At 39.1% G+C, this 17,199-nt stretch overlaps 1 protein-coding gene across 1 annotated transcript; it reads right to left on the bottom strand.

Annotated features, from left to right (window-relative positions):
* Positions 1-1,559: 1,559 nt before the first annotated feature.
* On the bottom strand, positions 1,560-15,293 carry LOC145981273 (uncharacterized). Its single transcript, XM_083114431.1, has 2 exons — positions 14,996-15,293; positions 1,560-3,269 (listed from the first exon to the last, which is right to left on the bottom strand). The coding sequence occupies exons 1-2, from the start codon at positions 15,205-15,207 to the stop codon at positions 1,586-1,588; spliced, it is 1,896 nt and encodes a 631-aa protein (XP_082970557.1). The 5' UTR covers positions 15,208-15,293; the 3' UTR covers positions 1,560-1,585.
* Between the last annotated feature and the right edge of the window lie 1,906 nt (positions 15,294-17,199).

Here is a 17,199-nt window from a genome sequence, read left to right as displayed (position 1 = left end):
AGACATAACAATAAAAGAATGAAAAAGGAAACAAATTAGCCAAAAGTATCAGAAAAATACATTTTATTATGTAAGAGAAAAATTAATGAAAATAGTCATGGACAACATGCACGGTAAAACTCATGGGTCCCACTGTACAATGCTGTATGAATGAGTGTTGCAAAGAAACTTCAAATAATAATAATAAGAAGAAGCGTAATGGTGAACAAGAGAGACCACACCAAAAGATCTCTCGATTGTTAATGTGTTATTGTAAATGCCATTGTTGTTAGAAGCAAATTGTGTTACTGTTGATGTTTAATGGATGTTTAGGTTTGTACAGTGGGATCCATGACTATTTTCATCAATAGTCTCTTATACTAAAATGTGTTTTTCTGCTACTTTTGGCTATTTTTCCCCTTTTTGCCATTCTTTCATTGTTATGCCATCTATTGTAGTTAACGCAATTACACATCCGCTAAAATTCTTTGAACTGTTCTTTCGAATGCTATCGGTATGGATTTCGTAATATACATAAGTAAAATTTTGTGGTGGTTTATAAACACGGAATGTTTTTGTGGACACGCTCTATAATATGATGTGTTGCTGACATTCATGCCACAAGCACATACAATGCATCAAGTAATAAGAACAAGCCATTAAATAATGAATGCAATTAATATTTAACACAAGTATAATCTGTTTGGTTTTGTTCCAACTCTGAACACAGATCAAGGACAGGCACATCTACTTTACTATCACGTTTTCTTTTTCTAGAAAATAGAAATAAACTATCAAAAACGCAATGGGACATAAACACCAGTGACATCTGGTAAATTAGCCTCAAATTAAGTGTTAAATTTTCACCAGCGGCTATCGACAGCTGTAGCAACTTTGAGATATATGATAACAGCACCAAACCTGACCTACCTAACCTACTCACATATGCATCTCATAGCAGAAATAAACATGTGAATAAATTTTGTTTATTTCTGCTCCTAGATGCAAAAGTTAGTAGTAGATCAGGTGGTTTAGGGTTGTTTTATATTTCCAAGTAATTATAGCTGTTGCTATCCGTTCGTTAACTTTTCACTCATTGGAACAATTGGTCGATTGTGAACTATACCCTAGTCTCAAATAGTAGCGGTGAATGATGACAGAGAATAAATTATATTGCATATTGTTACATAACACAAAATTGCGATTACTTTGTACAAAGAAATGCTAGTACTATCATTGCTATGTGGCTTTCATTTATCGTAGTAGTTAATACATTATGACGATACTGTCCTGCTTCCGATTAATCGACGTGGTCATATATTGTTGTTTGAATGCCACTTTCAACTGTAGGTCAAGTATAGATTATTCTAGCGAAACTGTAAGAATTCTCTCTATATACCCAAAGAACAGTTTGCAAGATACTTATTTTGAAATCAAGTTCACAATGTGTTAAAACTGTAGTATTTTGACATTCCAGGAAATGGTAAGGTATATAAAGTATACCCAGAATGAATTTCTGTTTACTGTGGCATTGCACTTGTAGGTCTCTTAATTGGGAAATGAAATTTTGAGGACTCTCATCAAATTTGATTTAATTTTTATTTCATTATTCTTCTTGTAAATATAAACTTGACAAACTGAGGATTTCACTCTCGCTCTCGGATCCATTCAGGGACCCACTCTCAGGGGTGTCTTGGTTGTGAATGTCTTCCAAGTGTGGCGATGGTTTGGATGAGATGCAAGGAAGGCCCTTGTGCATTGAAACGTGTGGCGTTTCCAGTATTTCCCAGTTGGCATTGTTGGCATGTATTGTAGAGCAGGAGCAATACTTAACAGGGAGAGGATCGGGATCTAGGAGGGAGACAATCGGTTTGGCAGATCCCTCCTTGGTGACTGTGAGGACACCATCGAGGAAAGTGATGGTGAAGTGCTTGAACTCGAATTCCGATAGGATGTCCGGAGTGTTGACCGTGATCGTGGACGTATTGCTCTTTCCGCGTCGTCTAATGCTCGAGCTGGTGTTGCTCTCGCTACCAATCAGGATCTCGTATCCAGGATCGGTCTCTCCAGGATTCGGTCTCTCCGAGAGCACGATGGCTGCGTCGCTTCGGCAGTTGATTTGAAAACCAGCGCTCACTCCAGTGACAGGCATCAACTTGTACTGCTTGCTGGGAGAGTCCGAGTTCGTCCTGAGCATCCTCATCGTTCCGACCTTCTTGCTGGAGTCGTAGTACTTGAACTGCGCTCTGGTGTCGCAGCCGAACACGACGCTGCTCACCTCAAGAACCTCTGGATCGTTGAACTCGAGGAAACCGTTCATGTCGCAGGTTGAAACTTGCACGACCTGTCCGTCGAGCGTGATGTGGAACTTAGTGTACTTTTCCTTGCTCAGGAGCCGCGGCGTGTCTATGGTCGCTACCACCACTGTCTTTTTATACAGCATGCTTATTTCTCCAAGAACCAGTCGATACGACACATCGTCCGAAGTCTGGTTCAGGGAAACGATAGCATTCAAACCACTGCGAACCATGAACCGAACTGATATAGTCCCGTTTTCATCTCTGCGGATTGGGAAACTTGAAAATATATTACTGTCCAGGTTCCCTCTGCTCTCGATATCAACCAGAAGGTCACACTTGTACGTTACTGGCGGATCGCACGCCATGAAAGTCACGCACGATATATCAATCGGCTTTGGGTCGATGAAATCAAGAAAAGGCTCGCTTTCTAGTATGAACGCCTGAATATTGCTGCCCCTCATCTCAATCCAAAAGGGCTGACTGCCTTTGGTAAGTACAGGCGACACCTCAGAATAGGCAACCACATCATCGTTCTTATACAGTTGCGACTCCTCTTCAGGCCCGAACACGAACTGATACCCGTGGAACTTGTCCGCGTCGGGCACCTCCTGGAACCTTACCCCTGCGATGCTTGAAGACTCGATATAGAATTCGTAGGAGACGGAGTCAATGGGTGTTGTGGACAAGGCGAAGAAGTCCTCATAGGTGCAGTCGCCATGCCCGACGTAGAATCCTTTGTTATCCTCTTTGCAGGAGAACTTCCAGATTCCTTCGTTCCCTAGGGTGGTCATCAGGGAGAAGTGGGAGACGTTGAGAGGTCTGGGATCTTGCCAGGAGAGGAATGGCTCCTGACTACCAGTGTGGCCAATCTCTAAGGCTCCGTCAAGAAAACTGAGCCAGAAGCCTCTGAAGATTGATCCGTTCAGGATGTCCAATGTCTCATTGACGACCTTATAGGAGTTCTCAGGCGAGCGTTTGATGCCAGAGTACCTGCAGTGTTATCAAGCAGTATTAGTATACAGTAGCGCCAACTTTTATGGATCTGTGCGTCTCGAGCCCACCTAATAATTTGCCTGTTATTATACAGGGTGGGACAGAAAAACCTGATAATTTTTTACACGATATAACACAGTAAATAAACAGAGTTCGTCTTTATTCGTGTGCTAACCTTACAGCCATACGTGTGACATTATTATTGAATAATTGGTGACTATTTGGAGACTGAAATTGTAGCTAGTGACGAGTGGAATCCGCCCCACCTCTTCCCCCCACAAACCCCACCACACGATCCAATAACAAAACAACAATCAGCAGGTTTTTCTTCCTCAGAAAAGAGAAGTTTCAGCGACCTACTTCAGCAGTGTGTGAACCAAAATGGGCGCCATTTCCAAAACATTATTTTCCACACTTAATGTTGGTGTAAATCATATTTCTTTCAATAATAATAGCATACATATAACTGTATGGCTTGCACATGAACAAAGACGAAATCTTTTTTATTTACTGTGTTCCATCATTTTAAAAATCATCAGGTTTTTCTGCACCATCCTGTATTTTATCTTAGAAATAAAGCCACCTTGCTTTAAGAAAACAAAAAGTTTTGTTATTATACACTTAGATAACAGTTCGTTATATCGGAGACACATTACAATCGGATATTTTGTGTTTCTCATGGTTCGTACTTACGAATTGTGTATTGTGGAACATAGTTGAAGGTGCCATTATGCTTTTTACACGAAAAAAACTTCGATTTTTCACATTACGAGTAATTCTTTTTGTTCCTTTCTTCCGTTGCGGAACATACAATATGGCGCGCACAGCTATGGATAATCGCGCGTCGTGCTTGTGTTTTGACGATTTGGAGTGGGTATGCAGTGTTTCAACTTTCTTAACCGAAAAATACCTACTTTCGTGTTCATTATGTCATCACAAACCATTGACGGATAGCCTCAAAAAACCATTCACGATAGCCCCACGGACCATTTCCGGCAAGGTTAGGTTAGGTTGGGTTAGGTTAGGTAAGCACAGTTAAAAAAATCTCATAAATAAAAGGCACGTTTGGAAACACTGGCGAGACCTCGTGACTTTCGACGCTCGCGCCATCTGCAGGTACATAATGGAAACAACGGCATAATGTTGTCGCTTTACAGAAAATGCAAGTTCCTTACATAAAAAGTGATTATTTCTTGTTCTGCAGCATTCTATGGTGAAATTTTCAGTTTCCGCGAAAGAAAATGCCTCGAAGAACTTCGACAATGCTACAGAAACTGATTTCAGTAAGTACTGTAGTTTCTCCTGTAAATTTGAAGAAAAGTGTCTCCGATATAACGAACTGTTACCATACACTTAATTCTCATAAATTATTACTGACTAAGTTCTATCAAAATATTCCATAATAAGTTCTTTCACCTCTAATTTGATACTTTTCAGTATTCTATATTATTTACACCATCCCTGCTTACATCATTATCAGTAGAGACGGATTTTAAAGGGAAAGATTTTATTCTGAAAAGAATCAAAAAGGGAAAATTATTGCCAAAAAAAAGGAAATAAGATTTGCTGATGACATGGCATTATTCGCTGAGGATGAAAAAACCATAACTAGTATGTTAGAAGAGTTAAACAGCAGCTGTGAGCAGTATGGGATGAAGATTAATGTAAAGAAGACAAAGGCAATGGTTATAGGACGGAAACCAAGGAATATTAATGTCAGAGCAAACAGTGAAAGAATCCAGCAAGTGGATAGCTTCAAGTACCTCGGATGCACTATAAGCTGTGACATGAGCTGCAAACAAGAAGTGAAAATGTGTGTGGAGTGTAGCACTATATGGTGCAGAGACCTGCACGTTGAGAAGAAATGAAGAGAAACGACTCGAAGCTTTTGAAATGTGGACATGGCGAAAAATGGAACGTGTAAAATGGACGGACAAGGTAAGAAACGAAGCCGTACTGAAAAGAGTTGGTGAAAAAAGATCTATACTGGAGACCATCAAGAAGAGGAAAAGAAACTGGTTAGGACACTGTCTAAGAAGGAACTGCCTGCAAAGAGATGCCTTGGAGGGAATGGTTGAAGGAGGAAAAGTCCGTGGAAGAAAGAGATATCAGCTTATGGATGATATTAAATTAACTGGGTCGTATGCTATTACGAAGCGTAAGGCGGAGAATAGGGAAAGCTGGAGATTGCAGTGAAAAACCTGCCAATTAGGCAGAAAACAATGAATGAATGAATAGTTTATTTTTGCACTCCAGCAAAAATATTATTTTAAATGAAACCACATTATGTACCATTCATATAAAACGACAATTCTTGAATGTTTTGTTTAGGAAAAATACAGTTGTACAAAATATTTGATATCTTGTCAATAAAGCGACAAAGAAAGATGTTTTCTGGCGACGATTGGGTTCCAAAACTGGGTCGGGGGGGGGGGGGGGCAAAGACAGTATATTTCCCTTTGTAGATAAAAATTTAGCATAGTGTTGGGGCAAACTGGCGAAAAGTGGGGGGCAACTGCCCCTTCGCATACGCCTAATCGCCGCCACTGTTAAGGCAATTTAGTCAATAAAGGGACCAGAAAGAAAACTAATTTTAAAAAAGGGAATGTGGGCTGAAAATGGGGAAAAAGGGAAGTCAAAGCCATGTAATCTTGTTGGTGGAAGATTATTATCAACACTGTTTATCCCATGATCCGTGTTGAAATATAAAAAAGGAATTTCCATTACAATCCGGTCTCTAGTTATTAGGAAAGTAAGTAGGAAAGGGCTTATGACCAGGATGAGGATAGACAGTAAAAACTCTGAAAATAGGTAGTCAAAAATCACTGAAAATACAAAATTTGAACATCGACAGATTTTTCAACACATGGTTGCTGCTTTCACAGCTTAGGGGAGTAAAAGGCAACGGACACATAGGGAACATGTATTCCAGACGGCATGAGCAAAACAATTCGCTCTCAAAGGGTCTGAGTAGCAAATTGATATTATTTACATGTCCTTTAGAAGGGCTCGTGCAACAGCACGGTCAATAATCAAGTTTGCTTGAAATATTACCTTGGCTCGCAGACGACAAATCACTCAGTGGCGGGAATTGTATCAGGAGAATCCGGTACTACTTTACTATAGGGGTTACACCTATAAATAATTTATTTCGCACTTTTTTACATTGCTAACGTACTATTCTGCATTGCGGAACATTTCTTTAGGTGAAATAATGAATTTCTAACGAAAATAATGTCTATTTCTTACATTTACGTGTACTTACTGTTACTCGTTATTTCGATTCTGTAACACATTATGGCGAGCGATAGTGTATTGGTTCATCGCGATTTGTGAGTGTGTTTTGTCGATTTATGCAGTGTTGCAACCTTGTTCACCGGAAAACACCTACTTTCGTGCCCGGATTTGAAATTATGCTAATACCTCACAAACCATTGACGTTAGCACCACACACCATTTTCCGTAAGGTTAGTTTAGGATAGGTTACGTTAGGCAAGCAAAGTTAAAAAAAAAAAAAATTAAAAATACTCGACACGTCATGTTATAGTGAAAATACGGCGAGTTTGAAACACTGACTACGGGGTTTACGTCATCTAACACACGGAACATTGTGCTCTCGTGCAGAAAGCAAATGGCGGCAGCAGAAACAGCGTGTCGGACAGAGAGTTTCACAGAAAACAACATGTATTTGCATTAAAATGGATCAAAACTAAATTCACGAACTTCCACAACGCTACAGAAATTGATTTGCGTAAGTACTTTCTCCTGTAAAAAGTAAGGAATCCGTCACCCCTATAGTAAAGTGTTACCGAGAATCCCTTTTGGCCTGCAGATGGCGACTCGGAAAAACATAATCAGTCCAATCACTGCTTAGATGTTCGATTTTTCATGTTAAGAACAGCGTTGCCAACTGATGCGAATTATCATACATGCATGGAATTGTGGCGGTATATCGATAGCTCCGTTATAGTAGTGTTTGTATGTAAAGGTTTCGCATTTGTATATTATATACACAAACTTTCTATCACTTTTATTTCATGATTACATGGCATTAGAATTTATTTCGATTTCTTGCAACCATAGTTTTTTTTCCAATTCTTCTCCCACAGATTATATATACGGTGATTCTCTCTCTAGGAAACCCAAACTGTCCTCAAACACTTTTTAATTTTTGTATTGGAGGTTACATTTTCAGATATTATTAGAATAATTAAATCAAGAAGACTTAGGTGGGCAGGCCATGTGGCACGAATGGAAGAGGAAAGAAGAGTTTACAGGATTCTTGTTGGGAAACCTGATGGTAAGAGGCCTGTAGGAAGGCCAAGACGAAGATGGAGGGACAACGTTGAGATGGACCTAAAGGAAATCGGTAGGGATGGAAAAGAGTATATAGATCTTGCTCAGGATAGGTACACATGGAAGGCCTGTGTTGCTGCAGCCATGAACCTTCGGGTTTAAGAAGGCTAGAGAGTTAGTTAGTTATGGTTCCCTACGAACATGGACATGTACCTAGGGGCTTTCCTTGTACATTAAAAGTAAGGACTGCCCAGAAAATATGCTAGATGTCGGCCCCATCAGCATCCAAGTACTCTTGTATTCGAGTCTGCAATTGGCGAAGACGTGTGCTACTGTGACGTAGTTAATATCAGATACCTCGCACCGTACCACGTCTTCTAGGGTGGCAATTTGCTGCTTCTTGACATATGCATGGTCCCTTTAGTATAAATCCCGCCCATGCATTTAAAATCGATCAGGTAAGATCAAGTTTAGCGTCAAATGAGAACATGTTTGTGGCACACGCAACCACTCTACGGTGAGTCGAATTTCAAGGTCACAGGTACAGTCCATTTCGTTGGGGGATATATGTGATGGTTCTGCTTCGATAGATAGAGGAGAAGGTCTAAATATGGCCGAAGGTTTAAATATGGGTTTTGGAGTTATCAGCGTTCCCGGGTGCTGCAGCCTGGCAGAGGCTATTGGAACTGGTTATCTCTCAAGGACAAAGGTTGCTGCGCCAATTCGCAAGAGAAAGTGGTGGTTAGTTTCGGCCTTGGACGCTCTTATAGAATTGCGACCTCCGAAAACGTTTTGCAGGTATGTTTTAACTCAGCGTTTTCTGAATTCTCATCTGCTTTGTATAGGTTATGATATTAGCGGTACATAAAACAAATATGGGCTTTTATAATGCCATGATTTGTTTGTGAAATATGTACACTTCGCAACTTCTTATTTGACCGCCCCTAAAGAATTCTAAGTCCCGAAATCGTAAACTTAGCAACATTGCACTTCAGCTCCAGGTGAGAGTAGCCAACTTTGAGTAGGTCCTTCCACTAGACGAAGAACGCTGCGATGATAGGTTTTCAATTTAGGACTTTCCATGAACTTGGAAACTATAAAACGGTATTATAATACACAATCAAACAGAAATAATAAATTATAAAAAGAACCTTGAAGGATATTTACAACTCTGCTTGCTCGACTTGAAATTTGGCGGGTTTGAAACACTGAATAGAGTTTTTCTCCACCTGGAGGAAATTGCCATCAAGTTTGTGCAGAAAGAAGCAAATGTGTGAGAAGTTTATGCGACATTTAATTTACAATACCTTGCATAATATCGAACAGTTCTCAAAATCATATATTTTACACGACTTGTCGAGAAAATGTGCTTGAAACACAGGAATGTGGGAGTCTTCATAGACGTCAAAATGTTTTTAAGGGTTTAACGTCATTAAGTTAACTTAGAGCAGTTGGTTACGTACTACTATCCTTATTTTTCATTAAGCGTGGAAGGTCGCGGGTTCAAATCCCACCCTCTCCTATTTCTTTTTTTTCTTTTTTTTTGTTTGCTGAACAGATACTGTTGATATTAGAATATTTAAAAAATGAATCCGATGCACACTTGAGGGACGTCCCTTCTGCGCATATTTCCCCTTAGAAGTTGGAGATCTCCTGGATTTAAAGTTAAAACTTTAACACACACATCATGATTAATTCACAAATCACCTATATATGTATTCAGGATGCAAAATGTCATGTTATTTAGGTTATATATTGTTTGTTCTTTACTGACACCTAAAATATTGATTTTTGATTTCGATATACTAAAAAAAGATACATAGTTATGTTAAGTAGTGATGTAGTGCAGTACTGTAACGAAGGAGAGTGTTTAATGAGTTCAAATGGCTAAGATTGGTAATTTTATGTCCGTTCTTTCGTAATGACTATTCTCAATCCCCTCACCACCATCTTACAATGCTTCTAAAACTAATAGTAAATCGCTAATTAACATAAATAAATTGTTATTGCGACGAAGGCCGATTCGATAAGGAACTACTATTTATATAGTGAGTGACAAACAAAAAAATTAGAAACCTCATAATGATCGTTAATTCCTCACTGCTTTGTATCTAAAATGTTTGTCTTCTTTGAACAGAAAGTACGAGTATCAGACATAACAAACTTCCCCACTAACTTTGCAATATTCGAAACCACCATCACAGATTTAGCTCTATGTAACTTGATTCTGCGCATTCCACGTGGCATGTGACTTCCTCCTATCATCGAAACAACTTTCTCTTACTATTTCCTTTCACCTCGTGAAATACAGAGACCTATGTTAACTTCTTAGCACGGTGGATAAACTTTACACCCAACGATATAGTTCTGAAAAAATTCTGCCTAGGTGGAGAATCGAACCTACGACCTCCCTCGTAAGAATCAAGTACGCTATCTCTTCTCCAGATAGCTCATGTTACAATTTGCTACCAGTTTGAAGAAACCAATTCACACATAATGTCATGTCTAAAATTTCCTCCTGGCAATTTTCATGAGGAAACGAATTCAGATAAAATCGAGAAACGCTGAAAGGGAAAAATGATGAACATGTCTATTGGCGTTTTGTCATATTTTGTAAATTGTGTAAAAATTCAATTTTTGAACAAACAATCATATAGTTCCGAAGTACTTTGTTGTTTGTTTAAAGTAGGAACAAGAGAGTGAAAAGGAGTAATTTGAACCAGACCCCGTTTGACAAGAAACTTTTTTCCAAAGACTGTATGAAAAGAGAGAGGAACGTATGAAATATAAAATATGTGTGAAATTAAAACAATGGAAACCTTGAAAGATAAGACTAACGAACTTCAAACTATGAAAAACATATTTTCGTGGTGGAAAACTCCAAGTCATTTTCGAAATATGAACTTGATGTTTTTCTTTATTAAGAAGTGGAAATATGGGACGATACGATCCCTCAGCAAGAAAATTTTAAGTAAGCTACCTCCAACATTTTCAATGGTCATAATTACTAATTAGGCTCCGGAAGTTGATGATAAATCAACTTTTTTTCTGACCCTTAAAAACAATGCTAAACCTGATATCATGTCCGTTTCCCTTCAGTTAGAGCCGGAAAACACTTTCTATCTTACATTTTTTTTTCATTTTTCGGCCTTTGTTTGGCATTTAGTTTATTTGTCAGTATTTTTAACAGTTTTTGTTGCATTTTTATTTATTTTTGAGGTTTATTTTTCTCCTCCCCTGTTTTTTCGTGCATTTTAAATGCATTTACTAGTAAAACTTACATATTTAGATTTCTTTGCATGGTCCTTTTAGCAAATTTACCATGAATCGAAAATACGGTCAATGGAGAAGCATAATACGAGGGGCGATCAGGTTGCTCCGACCCTAACATAGAAGGAATGACGTCACGATTGATTTTTTATTTTGTTATTGTTTAGTGATCCTTTATATGCTTTCAATCTGAATTGCAAGTCTAAGTAACGTACAGTTTTCTTTTTACAGGGGTTTAACTGAGTGAAGTTGTGTCAATGTGCCAGAATGGAGGAAACTGAGGTGAGAGCTGTGATTAAATATTTTGTGAAGAAGAAGTGGACGGTATCCAAAATTCATGAGGACTTGGTGGATACATTAGGGGACAGTGCTCCTTCATACAATATGGTGAAGAGATGGTGTCGTGAATTTAATTGTGGGAGAGAGTCGTGTGAGGATGAACATGCAGGTGGAGCACCAAAAACTGTCATGACGACCGAAAACATTAACAAAATCCACGATATCGTGCTGAAGGATCGTCGAGTCACTATCCGTCATGTTGCTGATATGTGTGGCCTGTCATATGGCACTGTGCAAAACATAATTACCCAGGAATTGCAAATGAAAAAAATTGCTGCAAGATGGGTCCCTCGAAACCTCAGCCCAGATCAGAAGCGCACCCGAGTGCTCATCAGTCAAGAACTTCTTGCCAAGTTTCGTGCTGATATAGACGATTTTCTTGCCCGATTTGTAACTATGGATGAAACATGGGTCCATCACTTCGACCCAGAAACAAAATCACAAAGCATGGAGTGGAAACACCCACATTCTCCACCAACGAAGAAGTTCAAGGTACAAACGTCAGCCAAGAAGGTGATGGCCTCAATTTTCTGGGACTGCAAGGATGTCCTTCTTGTGGACTATCTACAAAGAGGCCAAACCATCACTGGCACATACTACAGTGACCTAATCAAGAAATTACGTGATTCCATCAAGAAAAAGAGGCGTGGGATGTTGACCCGTGGTGTGCCCCTTCACCAGGACAATGCACCTGTCCACACCTCACGCATTGCGAGGGCCGCTATCGCAGATGCATCGTTCGAATTGCTGCCCCACCCACCCAATTTGCCAGATTTGGCCTCCAGTGATTTCCATTTGTTCAAACATTTGAAGAATGACATTCGTGGGCAAAAATTTTCTGATGATTCTGAGGTGATGAGGGCTGTGGACTCTTGGTTGGAGGACCAGTCGGAAGATTTTTTTTTGCAAGGTATCCACGCGTTGGAGCACCGATGGGAGAAGTGCATTGGAGTTGCAGGGGAGTATGTTGAAAAATAAAAATAAAATTGAAACTCTATTGCCGCTCTTTCTATGTTAGGGTCAGAGCAACCTGATCGCCCCTCGTATTATTCATAACTGAAATGTTTGGCAATGGATTAAATTACTTTGTTTGAAGATCTACTTTGATGTTCTTTTTCTGGACACTATTATCGCTTTAATCTGTAGTTTTAAAGTAAAATTAGTCACAATATTAAATGCAATTACACTCTGGTGTACGCGAAGCAGAACTGTATTTTCGGATGCTGGCCGACTACAATATCATAGAAGGCCCACTCTGAAAGGAGATGAATTGGTTGATTTTGTGATTTAAGTCAACTTTATGCATAGTAAGGCTAATCGAGAATGGACCTACATTTTAAAGTGGGATCCGAACCGAGTTAATAAAATAACGTGAACCGTGTGGTGTAGGGGGATCGTTTGCTTATGGAATGGAAGGTCATGGGTTCAAACTTACTTCTTTGGAAAATCTTTTTTGGGAAGTAAACGGCTTTGGACGATAATGCTTATCTACGTTTCTTGGATATTTCCGTTGATATTTATGCGATTTATGTCCAGCATTTCCGGATGCAGAAAGTTGACACGTAAGTTCTTAATATATGTTAACTTGTAACAGCTGAATGAAAGGAAAAGTATTTCCTAAAATCCTGCCAATCACTGAAAGATTAAGAACATTAGTAGAAGCATTACTTGAGGCATGCACAGTGGCGACGATTATGGAGTGTGGAGGGTCAGATGACCCCGCACTATGCTAAACATTATCTACGAAGGGAAAGAAACTGTCCTTGCCCTTCCCCCTCCCCCAACTTGCCCCATCAGTTCTGTTACTCAATCGCCGCCACTGAGCATGCATCGCATAAATATTTACAGTAATATCATATAATATTATATTACGTTATTAGAACACTTCGTAATCTGTAAATAAAAAGGAAATAATAATAAGGAAAGGGTGGGATTTGAACCTACGATGTTTCGATTTTGACGAAAACAGTAAAAAAATGAAAGTGCTGTCATCTAACCAACTACTCCAGGAGATCACTAACGAAAATCTCAGTAAAGCACGTTAATCTCAGTTGAAGCAACATTGTGCCGGAGTTTCGAACCATTTTTCGCCAAGAACCAAGGAAAAGACACACTTTGCAGAATCGTGTGGTGTTGTGCAAGGTATCTTTACTAAACATTTCGCATAAGATCATCATAAATTTGCCTTCTTGCATTCTTTCCAGGTGGATGAGAACCTGTTCAGTGTTTCACAATGCACATAAATTCCCTATTTTCAAATTCTGAACGAAGAATCTTGAAATATTTTCAACATTCGTATTTCCACTTAACAATTTTTGTCTACTCATATACTTTATTACTGCTTTAGGGTATCTTTACTTTATGGAATGTGAAAGAATGAAAAAAAAAATCACAAGAGCGTTTTCATTCAGGAAGAAGAAATGTTGCAAAGTTGGCTACTCTTAGTTGGCTCTGAAGCGCTATGCTGCCAAATTTACGAATTCCGGACTTTGAAATTTTTCAGGGCGGTCAAATAAGATGTTGCGAAGTGTACCACAGATAGCGAAAATAAATTGAAGAAAAATAGCGTGATGAGTCTAAATATGGGCTATGACATGAGGTCTAATGCTGAGATCACATTTTCAACAAATATTTGGATGTTTTTCTTAATTTCGATTTTTCCCATTCCGCGTGATTTTCAAAACAACAGATTATTCATAAATATGAATTTTATAATGTTTTAGCGATAAATAACTGTATTTTTAAATTTTAATTGCTTTTTGTGATATTGCCACTAGTAGCCCATATTTAGATCACAATTTTGAAATACATCATTTTACCATTTTTTGGAAATTGCTTTTTTTAAAAAAATAAAAAAGGGAGACCTTCTATACTTTAGCATGCTGTTACATTTAAGTATATATTTAATAGATATGCATTTTAAAGGCAGGTGCTTGATATACTAATTTTATTCCTCCGAAAATGACAAAATAAAAAGGGGGGCCCATATTTAGACCTTTTCCTCTATAGGTTTCCTAGACGTACATTTTCATAGGTAAGGTAAGGTAATGTTCTCCGTGAAGTTTGCCCCATGCAATGAAGCCATGGTATAGGAGGGGAGGTTGAGTGTAGAGCCACACACATTCTTGATCTCAGTCATTTTGGATGTGATGTGATCAGCACCATGTTCCAGCCGCCTTCACCTTCCACCAATGTTGACCCCAGCTATCCATTTATTAAAGGCTGGACGAATCGCAGAGCAGCTTTAAGCAACTATAACTTTAGGTCATTCACCTCGGGAATCGAACCAGGGTCTTCAGTGCAGCAGCTAGGCGTCTAGGCCACCGCGGCTGCATTTTCATAGGTAATCATTCAAAAATGTAAAGGTTGTTGAGGGAGATTTGAGTTTTCTAAGGAGATAATCAGTTTGTATTTCCTCCTGTGGTGGAAAACAATTAGTAAATTTACTCACTATAATTGAAAATTAGTATATTTAGTAACTATACCGCTCTAGACCCTATTCAATAATAAGTGGTTATAATCGATACCGTATCATATCTAAATTATTCCCTACCCACGGATCATCTTGTATTAAGCTCACCCTACACGCCTCTCCTTTTCGAAACGGAAATACATGTATACTAGAAGACACCCGCAATCTGAGTTTGAAATGAGACTCCACCGGGATCGAACTCAGGACCCCTTAATTACAAGACAACTATGTTAACACTTCGGTGGTGCTACTACATCGGTGAGACCCGACACCCGGAAGCATTTCGCGGTTTTAAAATCTACCCAAAAAGGCCAGATTTTGGCTCCAGACTGCCAACGTCGAGTACCTGTTGTTGATCCCCAGGACAACCTCATAGCAATGGGGCTCAGGGCAGGAGCTGTCTCCTTCGCTAAGCTTCACCACAGCCTCGCACTCTGCCTTCACGTGGAACTTAAGCTTGAAGCCCCGCCTGTCGGTGAGCCTATAGGATTTGTTGTACTGTGAGCCGGCCGTTGAGAACCTCACAGAGGGCACTGTTGCCATCACCGATGACGTCATGGTTCAGGTTTCACATTCAAGAGGAAGGCCGGCTCACTAGACCTTCACTAAACTGGAGCTTTACATCTTTCGGCACGACTATTAGTTACTTGGCACTCGGTTTTCTCTGTATGATTGTTGGTGAGTATTGTTGCAGCTCTCCTATCATTATTGAGCTGGCAACAACAAGACATTCCCAGTTCTGCAGTCCCGAAATTTTCAGTGTAAACGCTAAGTTTCATGAAACTTCAGATTAGGACCATGCTTCCTTGAATTATGTTTTCATTAAATATACAGGGTGATTCAAGAAATGTTAACACTATATGGGAAATAGAAAATTTGCTTAAAGAAGGAAACTTTGCTGCAATGGCTACATGGGACAGCTAAACACGTGGAGAGCATGTGAAAACATTTTCATGTAAATTTGTTCAATGTAATTCAATCAGAGAAGTAAACGTAGACGGTGAGTAGTACATTTTCTATTTCCCATATAGCGTTAACATTATTTTAAATCACACTGTATAGCTGAAATTATTTTACTTCTAGAAAACATGTCATTGATGGTAGAATAGTGATTACTAGGCCTAGGATTTTGATGCAAATGCATTTTTTTTGGCAAGGCAGAAACCTTGCATAAGTAGATAGGAACGTGTTTTACACGTAAGTGAATAAATTGGGATGCCTTTGTTACCGCATTTTGCTTGCATTTTTTTACCCTTCTTGGAGTAAAGGTCATTTTTTAAACTTTTTAAACAATTTAAGTCATTTTTCCGCCTTTTAAAAGTCATATTATTCATTTTTCTACATTTTGGTGAAAGAAGGGGCATTTTACATGCAAATGTAACCCTTTGAAGGAGAGAGGTTCCCGACTGTCGTATCATTGCCTTCAGCGCAGTTCTGAAAGATTGTATTTGAAGAAACAAAGAAATTCTATGCAGTATTATTGATACAAGCTGTTGTGTAACATTCAGCTCAAACAATGTGATTTCCCCCTCTATCAGTAAATATATTGTCACCAAGGGTACAAAGTTTTGTGCTCTGTATCGGATATTTGCACTCCATGGAATTGAAAGTGATTAACAGCAAGTGATACTGTTCATTTCAAGTACACTCCTGTTGTGTCGGTGGAAGTCGAGAGAAATTTTTCATGTACAAGGCTCTCTTGTCCAAAAACCGACGATCGTTTAGTGTTGAAAATTTGCATATGATTTTCGTTGTGTACTGCAACTCAGTACTTAAAGTGTAAAAGATGACAAAAAGTGAACTTTCTTACTTGTACTGCCATACGCAATGAACATGTGATAGATACTGTAACATTAATTTGTAATTTGAATTTCTCTTGGTAGTTTATAAATTTGTTCTACAAATCTCTCAGAATTTTTTGGTCATTTTTCTAAGTTTATAGGGCATTTTCTAGCATGTATTTGGTCATAAATATATTTTTTAGTAATATTTTGGCAATTTTAAGATCATCAGAATCCTAGCTAGCCCTAGTGATAACGTACCCACACTTGGCTTAAAGAGGTTTAGCGAAAGTATTCTTAAAATATAAAAATATAAAATATACTCTGTCCCGGCTATCTATGGAGCAAGGCCGCGCATAGCGGAAGAGAAGGAGAGGGGAGTAATCGAGTAGCAGTACACTCCGTTGCAAAGACTGCAGTCGCTTCCTCCCTCCACGCAATCCCGTTCCGTCCCACGTGCTCATTGGTGGAACCGTCTCGCTTCACTACGTGCGAAGAGACTTGTTTTCGTTCGCTTGCTCCAGAAATACCTTGGACAGAGTATAGTATTTTAATGATTGCATTTAAATATAGAAGATACAGTATTAGAAAGTAGAAGGTATCCGCATTGTAGCAGAATGTATACTCTAATCAGAGACCTGCGTTCGCTGAAGATAAGCAACGTCTGCCAGTGGGCATTCGATGCTTGACGGGTCAAACCCCAGGCTTACTGTTTTACTCGCTCGCTCGCCAGCCAGGCGGGCCTAGTAAGCAAATCTTGCCGTTGTGC

The sequence above is a fragment of the Lepisma saccharinum genome, chromosome 29 (genome assembly GCF_977018435.1).
Source record: "Lepisma saccharinum chromosome 29, izLepSacc3.1, whole genome shotgun sequence".
Classification (NCBI taxonomy): domain Eukaryota; kingdom Metazoa; phylum Arthropoda; class Insecta; order Zygentoma; family Lepismatidae; genus Lepisma; species Lepisma saccharinum.
The sequence above is the reverse complement of the archived record's forward strand: the minus strand, read 5'-3'. Positions and strand labels throughout refer to the sequence as shown.

Coding starts and splice junctions, on each gene's coding strand:
- LOC145981273 (XM_083114431.1), bottom strand. CDS start 15,207: ATGACGTCATCGGTGATGGCAACAGTGCCCTCTGTGAGGTTCTCAACG. Junction 3,270..14,995: donor GTCCTGGGGATCAACAACAG/GTACTCGACGTT, acceptor ATAACACTGCAG/GTACTCTGGCATCAAACGCT.